The sequence below is a fragment of the Panthera leo genome, chromosome D4, assembly GCF_018350215.1.
Source record: "Panthera leo isolate Ple1 chromosome D4, P.leo_Ple1_pat1.1, whole genome shotgun sequence".
NCBI lineage: Eukaryota > Metazoa > Chordata > Mammalia > Carnivora > Felidae > Panthera > Panthera leo.
In genome coordinates, this window is record NC_056691.1 from 45,247,586 (window position 1) to 45,266,550 (window position 18,965).

Genomic DNA, 18,965 nt, shown 5'->3' on the forward strand with positions numbered 1-18,965 from the left:
TTAATTAATTCTTAATTTAGTTTTTAAAATTTAAATCCAAGTTAGTTAACATAAAGTGTTATGATAGGTTCAGGAGTAGAATCTAGTGATTCACCACTTACATATAACACCCGGTGCTCATCCCGACAAGTGTCCCCTTTAGTGCCCATCACCCATTTAGCCCATCCCCCCACCCAGCACGGCTCCAGCAACCCTTAGTTTGTTCCCTGTATTTAAGAGTCACTTATGGTTTGCCTCCCTCTCTGTATTTTTCTTATTTTTTCTTCCCTTCCCTGTGTTCATCTGTTTTGTTTCTTAAATACCACATATGAGTGAAATCATAAGGTATTTGTCTCTCTGGCTGACTTATTTTGCTTAGTATAATACAGTCTAGTTCCATCCACTTTTGTTGCAAATGACAAGGTCTCATTCTTTTGATCGCCACGTCATATCCCATTGTATATACACACCACACCTTCTTTATCCATTCATCAGTCAATGGACTTTTAGGCTCTTTCCATGATTTGGCCATTGTTGATAATGCTGCTGTAAACATTGGGGTGCATGTGCCCCTTTGAATCAGCACTTTTGTATCCTTTGTATAAATAGTCAGCAGTGCAATTGCTGGGTCATAGAGTAGTTCTATTTCTAATTTTTCGAGGAATCTCCATACTGCTGTTATTATTGTTTGTATTTCTATGGTGTTGGTTGTGATCTCTCCTCTTTCATTTATGATTTAATTTATTTGGGTCCTCTCCTTTTTCTTTTTGATAAATCTGGCTAGGGGTTTATCAATTTTATTGATTCTTTCTAAGAACCATCTTCTAGTTTTGTTGATCTGTTCTACTGTTTTTTGATTTCGACATCATTGATTTCTGCTCTAATCTTTATTATTTCTCTTCCTCTGCTGGTTTTAGGCTTTATTTACTGTTCTTTTTCCAGCTCCTTGAGGTGTAAGATTAGGTTGTGTATTGGAGACCTTTCTTTCTTCTTTAGGATTGCTATGTACTTCCCTCTTACGACTGCCTTTGCTGTATCCTAAAGGTTTGAGTGTCGTGTTTTCATTTTCATTGGCTTCCATGTACTTTTTAACTTCCTCTTTAACTTCTTGGTTAACCCATTCATTCTTTAGTAGGATGTTGTTTAATCTCCCAAGTATTTGTGGACTTTTTCATTTTTTTCTTGTGGTTGATTTCAGGTGTCCTAGCGTTTTGATCTGAAAATATGCATGGTATGATATTGATCTCTTTGTACTTATTGAGGGGCTGATTTGTGACCCAGTATGTGATCTACTCTGGAGAATGTTCCCATGGGCACTTGAGAAGAATGTGTATTCTGCTGCTTTAGGATGAAATGTTCCGAATATGTTTGTTAAGTCCATTGGATCCAATGTGTCATTCAAAGCCATTGTTTCCTTGTTGATTTTCTGCTGAGAGATCATTGCTGTAAGTGGGGTGTGAAAGTCCCCTACTATTATGGTATTATTATCGATGAGTTTTTTTTTTATGTTTGTGACTAATTGATTTATATATTTGGGTGGTGTCAAGTTGGGGGCATAAATATTTACCATAATTAAATCTTCTTGTTGGATAGACCCAAGGTATAGGTTTTTAATGTCATGATTTAACTTCCACTTTCAAGAAGGATGTGATGGGTCATGGCAGAGTGCTGCTGCTGCTAACATTTAGACACAACTGGATAAAATGGCAAAGATAAACCACATTGTAAAGGCACTGGAGAATTATTGAGGCAGAGATAAGTAGATTAAAATCACAGAAGGGAGAGAAAGAACATTTTAGAACTGTGCCCCCCACTGCCCCGTGGAAGATAGACAGTGATTTCGGTTGTGGGCTGGGACTGGGGCTTGGCCTAGGAAGAGGTCTGTTGGAGTACAGAGAAACTAGTGGAGCTTTTAGTGGTGGCATGGGTCTAGAGTGATGTGATGGTTAATTTTCTATGTCAACTTGACTGGGCTAAGTGATATCCAGGTAGCTGGTAAAACATTATTCCTGGATGTCTGTGAGTGTCGTTCTAGAAGAGGCTAACATTTGAATTTTTTTTTTTTTTTAACGTTTACTCATTTTTGAGACAGAGAGAGCATGAACAGGGGAGGGTCAGAGAAAGAGGGAGACACAGAATCTGAAACAGGCTCCAGGCTCTGAGCTGTCAGCACAGAGCCCGACACGGGGCTTGAACCCACGGACCGCGAGATCGTGACGTGAGCCAAAGTCAGATGCTTAACCGACTGAGCCACCCAGGCGCCCCTAGAAGAGGCTAACATTTGAATCAGTAGACTGAATAAAGAAGTTTACCCTCACCAGTGTGGGTGGGCAACATCCCAATTCACTGATGGCCTGAAGAGAACAGAAGACTATTAAAGGGGTGAACTTGCTCTTTCCTTGGCTAGGACATCCATCTCTGAATTACACTACCATCTTTCCTGGGTCTCTCCAGCTTGCAGACAACAAGATTATGGGACTTCTTAGCCCCCATAATCTTGTGACCCAATTCTTATATAATTCTTATATAATATTATATTGATTGAGATTCTGTTTCTGGTTTTGGTTCTCCGAAGACTCTGGCTCATAAGCTGATAAGCTGAATAAGCCATCTAATAAGCTATCTGGCTGAATTTCGAGTTTGCGCTGAAAGTTAAGGCTGGCGCTTCTAAGAGGCAAAATGCAATCTCCAGCCTTACGAAACAAAGAAGAGCAGGGAGAACGGGACAGAAAACAAAGCACACAAGCAGTGAATTGATAATGATGATCTACAGCTCTTTTCACCTGGGTGCACTTAACTTGTTTTGCCTCAGCTGGAGGCTGAAATTCAGGCTTGACCTTGACAAGAGGCTGGTGCAGGAGGCAGAGAAACCAACAGAGATCTTGTCATTCACGCGGTGCCTGCATGGCAAAACTGGAGACTTGCAGGCCTTCGACACATAGTCTATTTCTCCGTCACGATATTTGTCAAATTTTGAAGCTTGATGGGATGGGAATGAAAGAGGTGAGCCAAAAACCTGTGACACATCTGAATCTCTCATAAGCTTTCCGTATTGAGGAGACTGAGTAGGGTGTCAGATGAAAGTCTTGGGGGAGGTGCTCCCTAGGAACAGGGACTCTCAGGTAGACCGAGAGTTACCAAAGCTATAATCAAGCCTAATCCAGTTCAATCTCTGATGCAATTTCATGATCAGTCCTTCACTGTATCTGTCTGACGGGGGAGGACAGCTCCTCTCTGATTAAAAAATATCGTTTAGATTTTCCTGTGGTTCCTTTGTATACTGTCCAGTATATGATGAAAAAGTCCTGGACACACGAAAACGGAAGAAACTTTGAAATGAAGGGGACAGTTCATGGAGATAAAGAGGTCACTCCGTTAAGAAAATCTCACAGTTCTAATCGGGGTGCACAAAATGACATAATTTCAAAATATATGAAAGAAATTAGCAAAGCTAAAAGTTCAAATAGGCACACCTACCAGAAGGGAAGTGGGTGGGGGAATGGGTTATATGGGTGATGGGAATTAAGGAGGGCACTTGTGATGAACACCGGGTGTTGTATCTAAGTGTTGAATCACTACATTGTATACTTGAAAGTAATATTACACTGTATGTTAGCTAACTGGAATTTAAATTTTAGAAGAGGACAAACCTACAATAGAAGTAGGACACTTTAAAACCTATTTTAGGGGCGCCTGGGTGGCGCAGTTGGTTAAGCGTCCGACTTCAACCAGGTCACGATCTCGCGGTCTGTGAGTTTGAGCCCCGCGTCAGGCTCTGGGCTGATGGCTCGGAGCCTGGAGCCTGTTTCCGATTCTGTGTCTCCCTCTCTCTCTGCCCCTCCCCCGTTCATGCTCTGTCTCTCTCTGTCCCAAAAATAAAAAAAATAAAAAAAAAAAAAACAAAAAAACAAAAAACCTATTTTAAATAGCTTGATGAAAGAGCAGACAAAAAAAATCAGTAAATTTACAAAATATCTGAATAAGACTATGAACAAACTTTACTTAATTGACATGAAAAGCATTGTAACTTACAGTGATAGAATTCTTATGTTGCTTAACGGTACTTGGGAAACTTACCAAAGTGACCATATATATGACAGACATAAACTGCAAGAAATTTCAAAACATTGAAGTTATTTAGAGCCTGTCTTCTGATGTTGGTGGAATTGAGCTAAAAATAAAGAAAAAGATAGCTAGAATGTCTCCAGTAGCCTCAAAATTGAACAGTATACTTATAAATAATCCATGGATCAAAGAGAAAATAAAAATGGAAATCAGAAAATATTTTTAACTGAATCATAATGAAAACAAGCCACATGGCTTATTGACCTGTGGGATGAGCCACATGACCTGTGGGATGTAGCTAAAGCAGCATGACATGGAAATTCGTTTCTTTAGTGCATATGTTAAAAAAATAAGACAGGAAGACAATCATGATTTAAGCTTCCATTTCAAGAATAACCTAAATTAAGCTTAAGGAAAGGAATAATAAAGATAAGAAAAACAATAAAAAACATATAATGAAAATCACTGCCAAAAATCGAATCTTTGAAAACTTTAATAAAATTGATAAAGCCATTGTAAGTCTACACAAGAAAATAGAGAAATATGGATTACCTCTAATCAGGAACAACAAAGGAGATGCCTCTTCAGACCCTACAGCGTTCAAAAAGATCATAAAAGAATATTATAAAGAACTTTTAGCCAATAAGTTTCACAGTTGGGACAGGATGTAGAAATTCATCAAAATATAAAATTTTGGAAAACAGAAGGAGAAATAGACTATCTGAATCGTTCAATATGTATTAAAGAAATTAAATCCGTAAAAACTTTCCTACAAAGAAAACTCTAAGTGCAGATGGCTTCCTTGGTTAGTTCTTACACAAAAATCAAGGAGGAAGTAATAATCATCTTTCATAAATTCTAACAGAATGGAAGAAGGGAACACTGTTGATGCAGTCAGCATAATCTTAATACCAAGTGCCAGAAGGGAATATTATAAACCTGTACACCAACCTCTCCCACTGAACATAGTTGCAAAAATACCCCAAAATATGTTAGAAAACTGAATTCAATACGTAGAGGGTAATATATAACAATTGAGTGGGGTTAATTCAATGTTTGAAAATCAGTATAATCCAGTACATTAATAGAAAAAGGCAGAACAATCCTCAGATGATCTCAATAGATGTAGAAAACACCTTTGAAAAGCTTTATTCCCATTCATGATACAAAAAAGACTCTCGTTAAACTATGAATGGAAGGGAACATTTTAAAAAATGTTCATGTATTTTGAAAGAGAGAGAAAGCAAAAGGGGGGGGAGGAGCAGAGAGAGACCGAGACAGAGAATCCCAAGTAGGTTCCACGCTGTCAGTGCAGAGCTCGAGACAGAGCTCGAACTCACCAAGTGTGAGACTAAACCCCAGAGACACTTAACCAACTGAGGCGCCCAGGCGCCTCTGGAAGGGAAATTTTTAAACTTCTAATAAAGAACAGCTACAATGTTGTTTTTGTACTTAATACTGAAAGATTGAAACTTGTACTCCTTGAGATTGGGAAAAAGATAGGGATGTTTGTTATAAGCACTATTATTTAGGGGCGCCTGGTGGCTCAGTTGGTTCAGCGTCCAACTTTGGCTCAGGTCATGATCTCGCAGTCCTATGAGTTCGAGCCCCATGTCAGGCTCTGTGCTGACAGCTCAGAGCCGGGAGCCTGCTTTGGATTCTGTGTCTCCCTCTCTCTCTGCCCCTTCCCCACTCATGCTCTCTCTCTCTCTCTCAAAAATAAAGATTAAAAAATTTTTTAAATAAGCACTATTACTTAGTATTTTTTTTTTAATTTTTAAATGTTTATTTACTTTTGAGAGAGAGAGACAGAGAGATGGAGTGTGAGCAGGCAAGAGGCAGAGAGAGGGAGACACAAAATCCACAGCAGGCTTCAGGCTCCAAGCTGTCAACACAGACCCGAATGCGGGGTTCGAACCCAAGAACCGTGAGATCACGACCTGAGTCAAAGTTGGACACTTAATCGACTGAGCCACCCAGACGCCCCTATTATTTAGTATTTTAATAAAGACTGTAGCTAATGTAATAAGCCAAGAAAAAGAAATAAAAGTCATAAGCATTAGAAAGGAAGAAATAATACAGTAATTATTTGCAGATGACAAATTAGACATTAAAATAGTCATTAGTGGGGTGCCTGGCTGACTCAGTAGAGCATGTAACTCTTGATCTCAGGGTTGTGAGTTTAAGTCCCATGGGGGGCATAAAGCTTAGTTTAAAAAAAATAAAAATAGGCATTTGTGATTATTTAAATAGTCATTATTTGCAGATAATGTGTAGTAGACTGTGTAGTACATAGAAAATCCAAAATAATCTACCGACTAATTGGGATTAATAAATGGGGGGCCTGGGTGGCTCAGTCGGTTGAGTGTCTGACCCTTGGTTTCAGCTCAGGTCTGTAGTTCATGAGCTCAAACCTCGTGTCATGCTCTGTGCTGACAGTGTGGAGCCTGCTTCAGATTCTCTCTTCTCTCCCTCTCCCTCTCCCTCTCCCTCTAACTCTCCCTCCCGCCCTTCTGCCCTTCCCCTGCTTATGCTCTTTCTTTCTCAGAATAAATTAAATAAAAACTTGAAAAAAAGAGGATTCATAAATGAATTCAGCAGGGTTACTGCATTACATACAAAGGTCAACATACAAATCAATTATATATTTTCATATACCATAACAAGTAAAATTTTAAAACTGTACATTTATAATAGCACTGAAGTATATTAATTACCTAGGATAAATTTAGCAGAGTGTGTAAAACCTTTGCACTGGAAGCTACGAAATATTATGGAGAAAACTTAAAGAAATCCTAGTAAATGAAGTGATACATAATGTTTATGGACTAGAAGACACCAAGTTGTAAAAATGTGAGTTCTCTTCAAATTAATAGATTCAATCCAGTCCCAAGCAATATCCCACATAAGATCTTGGAAATTGACAAGCTGATTCTAAAATTTGTGTGGAAATGCAGAAGACCAAAAATAGCCAAAGTAATCTTGAAGAATAGCAAGAAAGTAGGAGGATATATAATACCAGATATCAAGGCCTCTTATAAAGCCACAATAGTTGAGAGAGTGGGGTGCCTGGTGGCTCAGTCAGTAGAGTATCTGACTTCGGCTCAGGTCGTGATCTCATAGTCTGTGAGTTTGAGCCCCGTGTTGGGCTCCGTGCTGAGGGCTCGGAGCCTGGAGCCTGCTTCAGATTCTGTGTCTCCCTGTCTCTCTCTGCCTCTCCCCCGCTCACACTCGGTCTCTTTCTCAAAAATATGTAAACATTAAAACAAAATTTTTTAAATAAAATTAAAAAAAATTGAGAGTGCAGCATTGTTGCAAGGATAGACAGATTTACCAATGAAGAATATAGAGCATCCAGAAACAAACCCACGTGTCAAGGTCACCAGATTTATTACAAAGGGGCACCGCATTGCTATGAAGAAAAGGGATGATCTTTTCAACAAATGGTCCTATAATTAAAGTCTCAAGTTATAAAAATAGTAATGAATTATATTAAAATCAAGATCATGTGTTAACCAAAATCTACCTTTAAGAGTGTGAAAAAGCTGGCCACGGAATGCAAAGAAGGTATTTATGATACATATTTGTGAAGGACTCAATTTAGATGATATCGAGAATCTTTTGCAAATCAATAAGAAAGTCACTCAATTAATGAATGGGGGGGAAAATGGGAGAAAGAATTGAACACATCTTCCAAAAGAAGAAATTCAGGTGTCCAGTGAACATACGAGTAGATAGTTAACTTCCTTATCAGAAAAATCCAAATTCATACCACAATAAGATACCATTAGCAGGATGGCTAAGGTGAAAAGAGATGGAAAATAAAAAGTATCGGTTAATATGTGGAACAACCAGAACAGCTGCTGGGAATATTCATAAGTTAGTGCAACCACTTTGGAAAACTGGTTCTGAGCCAGTTCAGATCCTGTTTTACCTAGTTATTTCAGTCTCAGGGATAAACCGAGATGAAATCACCAAAGACATGCTCTAAGGTCCACAGGAGCATTCTTTGAGTAGCCCTCAACCTGGAAGCTATCTCCTTGCCCACTGGCAGTAAAATGGATAAATCAGTTGTGTTACATTCACATGAGGGAATATTACTCCGCAACAAGAATGAGCGTTCTGCAACTGCCACTATTGGGGCTGATTCTCGCAATGATTATTTGAGTGAAGGAAGCCAGATATAAAAGCATATGTACAGTCTGATTCCATTTACATAAAGTACCAAAGTAGACAAAATGGTCATTAGAAGGTTGTAACCGTTGGGGTGGGGGTGGATGTGGCCAGCAGGAGACATGAGAAAGGCTTCTGGGATTTAAAAAAAATTTTTTTTTAACGTTTATTTATTTTTGAGACAGAGACAGAACATGAGTGGGGGGAGGGTCAGAGAGAGAGGGAGACACAGAATCTGAAGCAGGCTCCAGGTTCCGAGCTGTCAGCACAGAGCCCGACGTAGGGCTCGAACTCACGGACCGCGAGATCACGACCTGAGCCGAAGTCGGACGCTTAACCGACTGAACCACCCAGGCGCCCCAAGGCTTCTGGGATTTTGATAATGTTTTGTTTCTTCATCTGGATGCTGATCATATGTTGTTTGTGGGAATTCATTGAGCTGTATGCTCAATGTGCACTTTTCCTGTGTTGTATATTATACTTCAATAAGAAAGGTTTAAAAATGCAATGATCTTTGTGTTTTAAATTATCTTAGTTCTTGAGTGTGTCTTCTCATTGGCTCAGTTACCCCCAGAGAGCTTCCAAGACTACTCTCACTCATAGTCTAGCATTTGGCTGCCTGTCTTTGCTTTTCAGTTGACACTGGGGGCCAGCCAGAACGGGGAGTTCAATTCAAGAACTTAGTTAACCCAAGTGGGGAGGATAGCAAGGGTTAGAGGAGGAGGAAGGAGGGAGAAGGGGAGGGTGAATACACGGTGAGTGTAGGGATGAAAGAAAACTTGTCCACTTGTGGGTGTAAACGAAAGGGACCCCTGTTATCAGGAGGTCCCGAAGATTGGTATTGGTGCAAGCATTTCTCATTCATTGGAATTTATTCTTTTTTTTTTTTTTAATTTAATGTTTATTTATTTTTGAGACAGAGACACAGCATGAGCAAGGAAGGGGCAGAGAGAGAGGGAGACACAGAATGTGAAGCAGGCTCCAGGCTCTGAGCTGTCAGCACAGAGCCCGACACGGGGCTCGAACTCACAAACTGTGAGATCATGACCTGAGCCGAAGTCGGACGCTTAACGCTTAACCGACTGAGCCACCCAGGTGCCCCTTATTGGAATTTATTCTTAAAAACTTAAACTTCGTGAATGGTTACTTCTAGAGATTAAAATAAGGTGCGAAATGTAAATTTCTTCACTTATTTACAAATGAATAAGGCTTGTAAATAAGTGATAGTTTGAATAGAGTAACAGCTGAGGTCTTGTATGTCTTCTGTTTTTTCTTTCCTTAGACACCAATAGTCAAAAATCATAATTTGCTTAGTAAATTCTTTTCATTTCTAAATACCTCTATCCAGGTTGAGTGAATACGGATTATTGAGAATATGATTAATGAATTTTTCCCATAAGAAGTGTTTTTATAAGTTTTTTTTTTTTCAGGTGGTATGTTATTTTGTTACGATATTTCAACGTACCAGAGTAAAGATGGCAAACCATTGAATCGACTGATGGCCAGTAGAGGGCGAAGTTTCAAGCAGACCTCGCTTGCTCTTGTGCATGAGGTAGGTGCCTTGCCTTACCTGTAATTTAATGTGTGTTTGGAAATAATTTTTCTCTTTATCACGATTAACGTAAGTTGCTTTTAAAGGCAACCGACTGGGTGGCTCAGTCAGTTAAGTGTCTGACTTAGGCTCAAGTCATGATCTCACAGCTTGTGGGTTCTAGCCCCACATGGGGCTCTGTGCTGACAGCTCGGAGCCTGGAGCCTGCTTTGGATTCTGTGTCTCCCTCTCTCTCTCTCTGCTCCTCCTCCATTCATGCTCTGTCTTTCTCTCTCTCTCTCTCTCTCTCTCCCTCAAAAATAAATAATAAAACATTAAAAAAATTTTTTTAAGGCAATCACAATAGTTGACCCGATTCACTACTAAAAAAAAAACATTTGGATGTGTTTCTGAAAGAAACTAGTACGCTTCTCCCATTGCCCAGCCTTGTTATTAGGGAGTGGTACGTACAAATTTGGTTTATTTCATTGTTGTTAAACTCTTATTGTTCAAAATAAATGCTAGTTTATTACTTAAAGAAATAATCTTGCCTATTTCTTAATTTGAATCCTTTGCAAGTATGTAGGGCACCAGTGTTTATATATGTTGTGAATTTTGGGAATGAACAGTAAATAAAAGTGTTTAAGGGGGGAGAAAAACCCTTTGGTTTTAGTGTTTATTCTATTTTTTTTAGGCTACCCTTTTATTTTTTAATTAAATTAAATTTAATTTAATTTTAAAGTTTATTTATTTTAAGAGAGAGGGAAAGAGTGTGAGCCAGAGAGGGGCAGAGAGACAGAGAGAGAGAGCATCCCAAGCAGGCCTCACGCTGTCAGCACGGAACCTGATGCAGGGCTCATCCTCACAAACCGTGAGATCGTGGCCTGAGCTGGAATCAAGAGTTGGACGTTTAACAGATCGAGCCAACCAGGCGCCCCTAGGCTACCCTTTTAAAATAAAGTTATGTGATGCCATGAGATGATTTATATAAAGTCTGATCATTGCAGATCATAACAACACCAGAGGGAAGAGGGAGGCTAGAGAGCACATGGGCAGTGTGTACTTTGGTGTTATCTTTGCACGTTTTATGACAGTTACTTGTTCGGGTGTGTATAAATTAAAATATATAAATGAATAACAAAATATAGCAAGGAGGCTTATTTTATATAATTAAGACATGATAGGTTAACATCAGTCAGTTATAAATGAAGATAAAAATTGTGAAGCATGTAATAGTTTGATGTCAAATTAATTAGAGCTCCTACTGGATGTTTGTACTAAATCTCATTTTGGTGCATAATTTATATATCTTGGCATCACAGAGTTTCATCGGATTATATTCTGCATCCTACCAGTTAGCATAGCCAGTTTTTAGAGACCTATATTTATCCTATGCAACCGTGTTCTTTCATATATTCAATTAGAGTTGAAATTATGTAAATACTTGGTTCAAAGCCTTTTTAGTCTAATTCAGTGTCTTCACTTAACTGAGGAGGGAATGAAGATCCGGGAAGAAAAGAGGTTTAATTTCATGAAAGAGAGAACGTAGGTGATTTCTAGATTTGTTTTCCCTGACATCTTATTACTTGGCTACGGAGAAGGTAGAGTTTGGTGCCTTTTTGTATTTTTACGCTGTGCACCTAGGAGATTGAAGGATAACCACAGTGTTAAGTATTAATGGAAAGCTGACTTTAAAAGTCACCATCAGAACAGAAACAATAAAAATTGTTAACACAGGGAATAGCAGAAGGCAATCTAGTAAATTCAGCAAATGGCATCACAATTTATGGGGTGTGGCTTGGATATGAACAGAGAAAATATTTGGATTAAAATGCTTGTTGCTTGTCTTGTAGATGCCTAGAAAATTTCAAAGAGATGAGAAAATATTTTATTTTATTCATTTTCATATTATTTATTTATTTATTGATTTATTCATTTATTTATTTTGAGAGAGAAGAGAGAGAGAGCGCGCGCGCATGTGTGCTCAAGCAGGGAAGGGGCAGAGAGAGACAGAGAGAGGCAGAGAGAATCTCAAGCAGGATCCACACTGTCAGCGTAAAGCCCAGTACGGGGCTCAAACTCACAAGCTGTGAGATCATGATGTGAGCCAGAATCGAGAGTTGGACACTTAACTGACTGAGCCACCCAGGAGCCCCGAGAAATCTTTTTTTACAAGTCAGCTGGAAGATATATTGGATAGAATTTTGTCAAACCTGTGGTGGGATTTTTGTTTGAATTCATCCTATTGTAATTCATTAAAAAAAAAAAAGGCAGAGATAGAGAATGAATCACCCATTTTCTCAAACTAGGCAACAACAAATAAGAGTTTTAAGATCTGGTTAATCAGAATAATAATTGGAATAATAATAGCTAATAACCAGCTCAGGCGTTTTAAAAATTGCCGTGTGTGTGTGGGGGGGGGGGGCAATTTATATATATAAATATAAATTCCTTTTTTTTTTTTAAATGTTTGTTCTTTTTTGAGAGAGAGACAGAGTGTGAGCAGGGGAGGGGCAGAGAGAGAGGGAGATACAGAATGGGAAGCAGGCTCCAGGCTCCAACCTGTCAGCACAGAGCTTAATGTGGGGCTCGAACTCACAAACCGTGAAATCATGACCTGAGTCAAAGTCAGACGCTTAAGTGACTGAGCCACCCAGACACCCCTATATCTAAATTCCTTTAATCTCTACATTGACACTGTGAGGTTGGTACAGCTATTGTGCTCGACATCACAGAACTAGTAAGTAGAGGAGCCTGGAAACTGATCCCAGCAGTGTGACTCAGGGTGGTCCTTGAACTACCCTCCCTAGTCCCAGGTTAAGCAGAGAACATTTAAAAAATACCTTTGGGTCTTCCCAAGATGACTCTAGTATTTGCTTTGTTGCAGTCCTTTTGGTATTATTACAGCTCAAGTTCCTTCAGACTTGCCTTGGGTTTCTCATCACTGCTTCTGGGTCTTTTTATTTAAAAAAAAAAAAAAAAAAAAAAAGTCTGTCATGAGAGTTTCAGTTGGTTTATTCAGCCGTTGATGGACCCTTGGGTTGTTTCCAGCTTTTGGCAATTATGACTGAAGCTGCTATAAGCAGTTCTCGTAAGGTGTACGTGTGGACATCTGTTTTCATGTCTTTTTGAGTAAATAAAGACGTAGGCTTGGGCTTGCTGAGCCATCTGGTAAGTGAATATAAGAAACTAGCAAACTTTTCCTGGTGACTGTCCCATTTTGAGTCCCCGCCAGCAATGGAAGGGAGTCCCGGGTGCCCTGCCTCTTTGCCCATGCGCAGTATGACCAGTTTCTTAAAAGCTAGCCGTTCTCATACATGGATAGTGGTTTCTCTTTGTGGTTTTGTGCTTCCTTAATGACTATTGATGTTGAGCATGTTTTCATGCATTTTTTGCCATTCATATCTTCCATGAAGTATTGTGTTGTTTTACCTTTTTAAAAAAAAAAAAACAGGTTATTGTTTTCAAATGAGAGTTCCTTATATATTCTGGCATAAATTCTTTCTTAGAAATGTGTTTTGCAAAAAAAAAAAAAATTTATACTGAATCTGTATACTTGTCTTTTTATTTCCTTGGCAGTGTCTTTTGAAGAGCAAATTGTTAGCTTTAAAGAATTCCAGTTTATCAAGTTTTTCTATTTATGTTCTTGCTTTCTCTCCAACCCAAAGCCTCAAAGATTTTCTGTTTTTTCATCATACCGAAAAGAAATTCTGTACCTATCAGCAGCCACTCTCCATTTTCCTCTCTCCCTAGCCTCTAGCAACCACTCACACACTTTCTGTCTTGATAGATCTGCCTATTTTGAACATTTCATGTAAATGGAATCGGGCAATATGTGGTCTTTTTTGTCTGACTTCTTTCACTTAGCATAATGTTTTCAAAATTTGTACTTGCGGTCACACGTATCAGTACTTTATTTCTTTTTATGGCCTAATAATATTCCATTGTAGGGACATACTATATATAGTTTATCCATTAGTCACTCGATGATCTCCTGTGTTTACTTACAGAAGTCTTACAGTTTACATTTCAGCCTATGATCTGTGTAACTTAACTTTTCACAAGGTATGGGTTGTATTTTTTGAATGTACCATTCTTTCTTCACCAAGGCACCTTTGTGGAAAATCATTTGTCCATATGTGTGGGTCTATTTCTGCACTCAATTTTGTTCCATTGATCTATATGTGTGTGCTTTAAATCAGAACCATACGGCTTAATTAGTGTTGCTGTATAAGAAGTCTTGAAATCAAGCAATATGAGTCCTCCAATTTTGTTGTTTTGAAATTTGACTGTCTTAAGCCTTTTGCCTTTCCATGTAAATTTTAAATCAGCTTTGAGAAACCACAAAAAACAAAAAAAGCGTCAGCTGTAATTTTGGTTAGAGAGGTATTGAATCTGTGTAGATAAATTTGGGAGAGAATTGACATCTTACTAATATGGAGTCTTTGAACTCATGTACAGGGTATATCTTTCGATTATTTTAGGTCAGTGTTTTACTACAAATCTTGTGCGTATTTTGTTAAATTTAATGAGTGTTGTGTGTCCCTAAGTATTTTGATGCTAGTGCCTCAAAGTGTTTTTTTTATTGGTCTTAATTTCCAACCGCTCCTTGCTAGTATATAAACATATAATGGATACTTTTCTATGACTTTACTAAACCTACTTATATATTCTTGTTACTTTTTTGTAGCTTTTTGTTTTTCATGGTAACATTGTGTGTAGAGATGGTCTTAATTTTTTTTTTTTTTTTTTCTTATCGGTATGCCTTTCATTTCTTTTTCTGGTCTTTTTGCCTGGGGCCCTCCAGCAGTGTTGAACTGGAGTGGTAAGGGCATACATTCTTATCTCATACACAGTTTTGTGGGAAAACATTCAGTGTCTTAACATTGAATATGTTATATTTACCTTATTTTAGTATAAAGATTTTGTAGCTATCCTTTATCAGATTGACAAAGTTTCTTTTTATTCCTAAATTGCTGAGAGTTTTTGTCACAAATGATGTTGAATTTTGTCACATGGGTTGTTTCTATATCTGCTCATAGGACTGTATAGTTTTTGAACTTGTTGATATGACAAATTATTTTGATTTGTCTAAGTGAACCAAATCTTCATTCCTAGGAAAAACTCCATGTAATCATAGTGTATTATCCTATTTACATATTGCTGAATTTGATTTATTAATTACATTTTGTTAAGGAATTTTGCATCTGTGCTCATGAGGGATCTTGTTCTGTAGTTTCCTTGTATTATCTCTGCCTGATGTGTTACTGTGTAATGCTGTCCTAAGAAATAATTTTTCCTTAAATACTTGATAGAATTTTCCAGTGAAAATTTGGAAACTGTTTGGAGTTGTCTTTAGGAATGTTTCTAACTGTGAATTCAATTTATTTGATATATGAGGCTCTTCACTCAATCTATCCATCCATTCCCACTAATCCTGAAGCTTGGGGTCTGTCCCCTTCTGTGAGGTGTAAAGTTTATAAAATCAGGAAGTTGGTTTTGGTCGCCTGTAGTTCGAGCGTGCCCAGTATTCCTGGCACATAGTAGACATTTGTTGACTTGATGATTTTAATCCTTTTGAAACATGGATGCGCCTTAGACTTCGTATGTGCGCGTGGTATGATGGTTTCCTTTTTCCAGAATGTTGTAATTAACATGATGGTGAATCTAACGGTTATTGAGGGCTTCCAGAAATGACATTATTATAATTTGAATAGCTCTTATGCACTGTTTTATGTCACTTTTCATTTATATGAGTAGATAGAGGTAGCCTTGTCTTCCTCCCACGGATGACGTATACTTGTAGGATATGCTATGGCCTTCTTAATGCCTGTAACTGTGGGTGGGTGGATGTGTATGAACAGGTGGAGGAACTTTGTTTTGAATGTCCCAAATGTCCCAAATGCTCTGCTCTTCATGTTCCGACATGTATTTTGCTTCTCGTAATTGTCAATATTTCCCGAAAACTAGGTTTAGTAAACCAAGGAACTTTTCATTTTGTGGAAAACTAGCTATGAACTACTAATTTAACCTGTGATGAATTCTTTTGGAGATTATTGTATTGTCTTCTTTTTGAAAACTTAAAAAAAATTTTTTTTTTAATTGACTCTTCTTACAGTGAAACTCTCCCATGATACTTTTGGAAGACTCGCAGATACGTGAGTCTGATTTGAGTTTGACCTGACATCCGGGAGGAGTTCTGTGTCATCATCGTCCTGTTTAGGGCTTTCTAAACCTGAAGTGGTCCTCTCTCTCCGCTCCTTTGAACAGGGGATAACCAGGGGTCATTCCAGACCTCGTAGGGCTTCTCCAAGCTCAAGTGACTGTCCTCTTCTGCTCTGATTTACATTTTTTTTTTTAACGTTTATTTATTTTTGAGACAGAGAGAGACAGAACATGAACGGGAGAGGGTCAGAGAGAGAGACACACAGAATCTGAAACAGGCTCCAGGCTCCGAGCTGTCAGCACAGAGCCCGATGCGGGGCTCGAACTCACAGACCGCGAGATCATGACCTGAGCCGAAGTCGGGCACTTAACCGACTGAGCCATCCAGGTGCCCCACTTCTGTTCTGATTTAAACTACACGTTCTCATCCTGAGACGAACTTGGTTCCTGTTGATGAGGAAGCTGAAGGTGAATGACAGTTTCCTTCCCTGAAACTTGCTGCCTGCCTTGTCATCCTTTGGCATTTCTAACTCTGACATGACACTCTCACCTAAATTGGATGATGGTGGTTTGTCCCTGGATGAGAATGGCAGTCTTGCTTCATTATTTCCTCCATCTTTGGACACAGGCAAATTCTCCCAATCTTGCTGCTGCCACCCGACCATATTTCTGCCTCTGCATTAGGTAATGAGCTCTTTTTTCGTTGTTAGTTCAGAGAAACCTTATCTGGACTTCTTGGTAGCACTACTCTGAATGAAATCAATCTTTCGTTCTCTCTCTCCCTCTCCCTCTTTCTCGCCCTTTCTCTCCTTCCTTCCTTCCTTCCTTCCTTCCTTCCTCTCTTCCTTTCTCATTGATCATCATTTGATTCTTTTTCCTCTAGAAATTAATCTTGCTTTTCTTCTGCCTTCTATGGACCCCCCCCCCAGATGCCCAGAAATAGGTGGGCTATACCCCATCGTTTGAACTACAAGTAATATATTTGCCTTTTTCTTTCACTTCCTTCTTACTTAAAAACATATTTCGTATGAAGAATATGGAGTAGCAGTAACATTCATGCAATATGAAACAATTAGATAGAAATTCAGAATAATCATTGGGAGAAGTGGTATCTGTGCTTATTACACATTCCCCTTAGAAAACACTGTGAAAAGTATGGTTTGCTGTATTTTAGAGACTCCATAATTGCCATGTGATGTGAGTTGTTATGGTAACTGGGTTTTCCCCCCTCCTATTAAATAACAGAGTAAGTAAATGGTTGCTTGAGATGTGACTGAATTGTCAGCTTTCAAGCTAATGTTATACTGATGGGGGGGGGGGGGAGCGGGGAGAGAGAGATAGGCTGTGGAAGAGAGAGAGGACGAAGGAGGGAAGGGGGGAGTCAGACTTTGAAATGTCCAGAAAGCACCCACAAAGAAACGAGTGTCATTTTACTTTAAAAATGTATCCTCTATAAGCCCTCCCTTCTTGTCCTCCAGTCACCATTTGTCAGGAGACAGGAATAACAAAATTATTTTTGTGCAAACAAGATTACTATTGACAGAAAATTGAAGGCTATTATATCTCATATATAAACAATGGGACATTGAGTGGCTTTTGGGGTCTCGAACACTAAGTACAAATGGTTTTTCTTCTGGCAATGTGGGAGGAGTGTGGGCACATCACAGACTAAATGTAGTGGCTCAGTGTTGGCGTGTCTTTGTAGCAACTGAAGTTAAATACTTTTATTCTTTTGATAATAATATATATACATCTGGGGAACATGGAAAGGCCTTACTTTGTGAAATTAAGGTTTTAAAATCAATAGTAAGCACCTAGTTTATCGGTAAATTTGTACATGTTACCCTACCTTATTTCCTTCTACTTTGGCCATCTGACAACCTCACCAGCATCTGTCTTCCTTGATTTATAGTATTTAATGAAAGTCTGTTAAAATGGATGTTTTCTTGGGGCGCCTGGGTGGATTCAGTTGGTTAAGCATCTGCCTCTTGGTTTCGGCTCGGGTCATGGCCTCATGCTTCATGAGTTCGAGTCCCACATTGGGCTTTGCCCTGAGCTGACAGTGTGGAGCCTGCTTGGGATTCTCTGTCTCCCTCTCTCTCTGCTCCTAAAACCCGCTTTAAAATTTTGCTTTGTCACTCACTGTGTTTTCAGCTGGAATTAAACCTTTCCTGGCCAGAACATTTTGGACATGCTTTTAGAACTGTGTCCTCAACAACTTGTGTTTGAATTTAGCTGTGTCTGCTAAAAAAAAAGTGTTCTAACACTGTTTCCAGAGGGATTGAAAGTTGAACTTCATGATTTTCTGTGATGACTTGTTTATGGTCATATAGTTTTCTCATGACAGAATTTTGTCTTAAAGCCAATACTGTGCATTAAATCTGATTAAACTCAGCAGGTACTTACTTGAACACAAGACACTCTTATGGGTCCGTGGGAGGGATTCCGAGAGGAACAGGATGTGATCTCTGCCCTTAGCATTGTTTGAGGGTAAGATGCATACACAAATAATCTAACAGGGAATCGGTCGAATGTTATAGGAGAGGTTGGTAGCATCCTGGAAGCATAGAGATGGAAGAAATTATTTCAGGGAGTAGAGATGAGAGAAGGACAGGGCATCCCAGGCCCTAGAAGTAGTCCTGTAGAGTAGACGACTGACTTGGGAATTGGTTTGTAACCCAATTCAGCCAGGATGCAGGTTAAATGAAAGAGAAGACCAGGAAATCATCTGGGGAAATTGGTTGGGGATCTTGGCCAGCAGAGTTCTTACATGAGAACAAATTATTTCTTAAAGTAAATGGTGGGCTTTTGATTCTAAAAGGCTTTGAACCTAGTACAGAAGAGTTGGGACCGTATTCTTTAATGAACCATCAAAGGTTTGGGAAAAGAAGTTCCGAGTTAATGTAAGAGTAGCAGCACCGTTTAGGATGTATTAGAAGGAAGAAAGATTTTCGGCTGTTGGGAGATCAGTTAGGGGCCTCAGTACTCTGGGCAGGAATTAGGAAAAAGGCAGTGAAGCAGAAACTATGGGAAAATAGAACAAACATTTCAG

The 18,965-nt window shown here is 38.9% G+C and overlaps 1 protein-coding gene across 4 annotated transcripts in view; it reads left to right on the top strand.

Moving 5' to 3' along the window:
- The window catches only part of FOCAD (focadhesin), a 322,952-nt gene that overhangs the window by 212,960 nt on the left and 91,027 nt on the right, over positions 1–18,965 (top strand). For all 4 annotated transcript variants that reach the window (XM_042914239.1, XM_042914240.1, XM_042914241.1 and 1 more), the window contains one exon: positions 9,648–9,769. In XM_042914239.1, the coding sequence (XP_042770173.1) occupies positions 9,648–9,769 (122 nt within the window). The remainder of the gene's footprint in view (positions 1–9,647; positions 9,770–18,965) is intronic.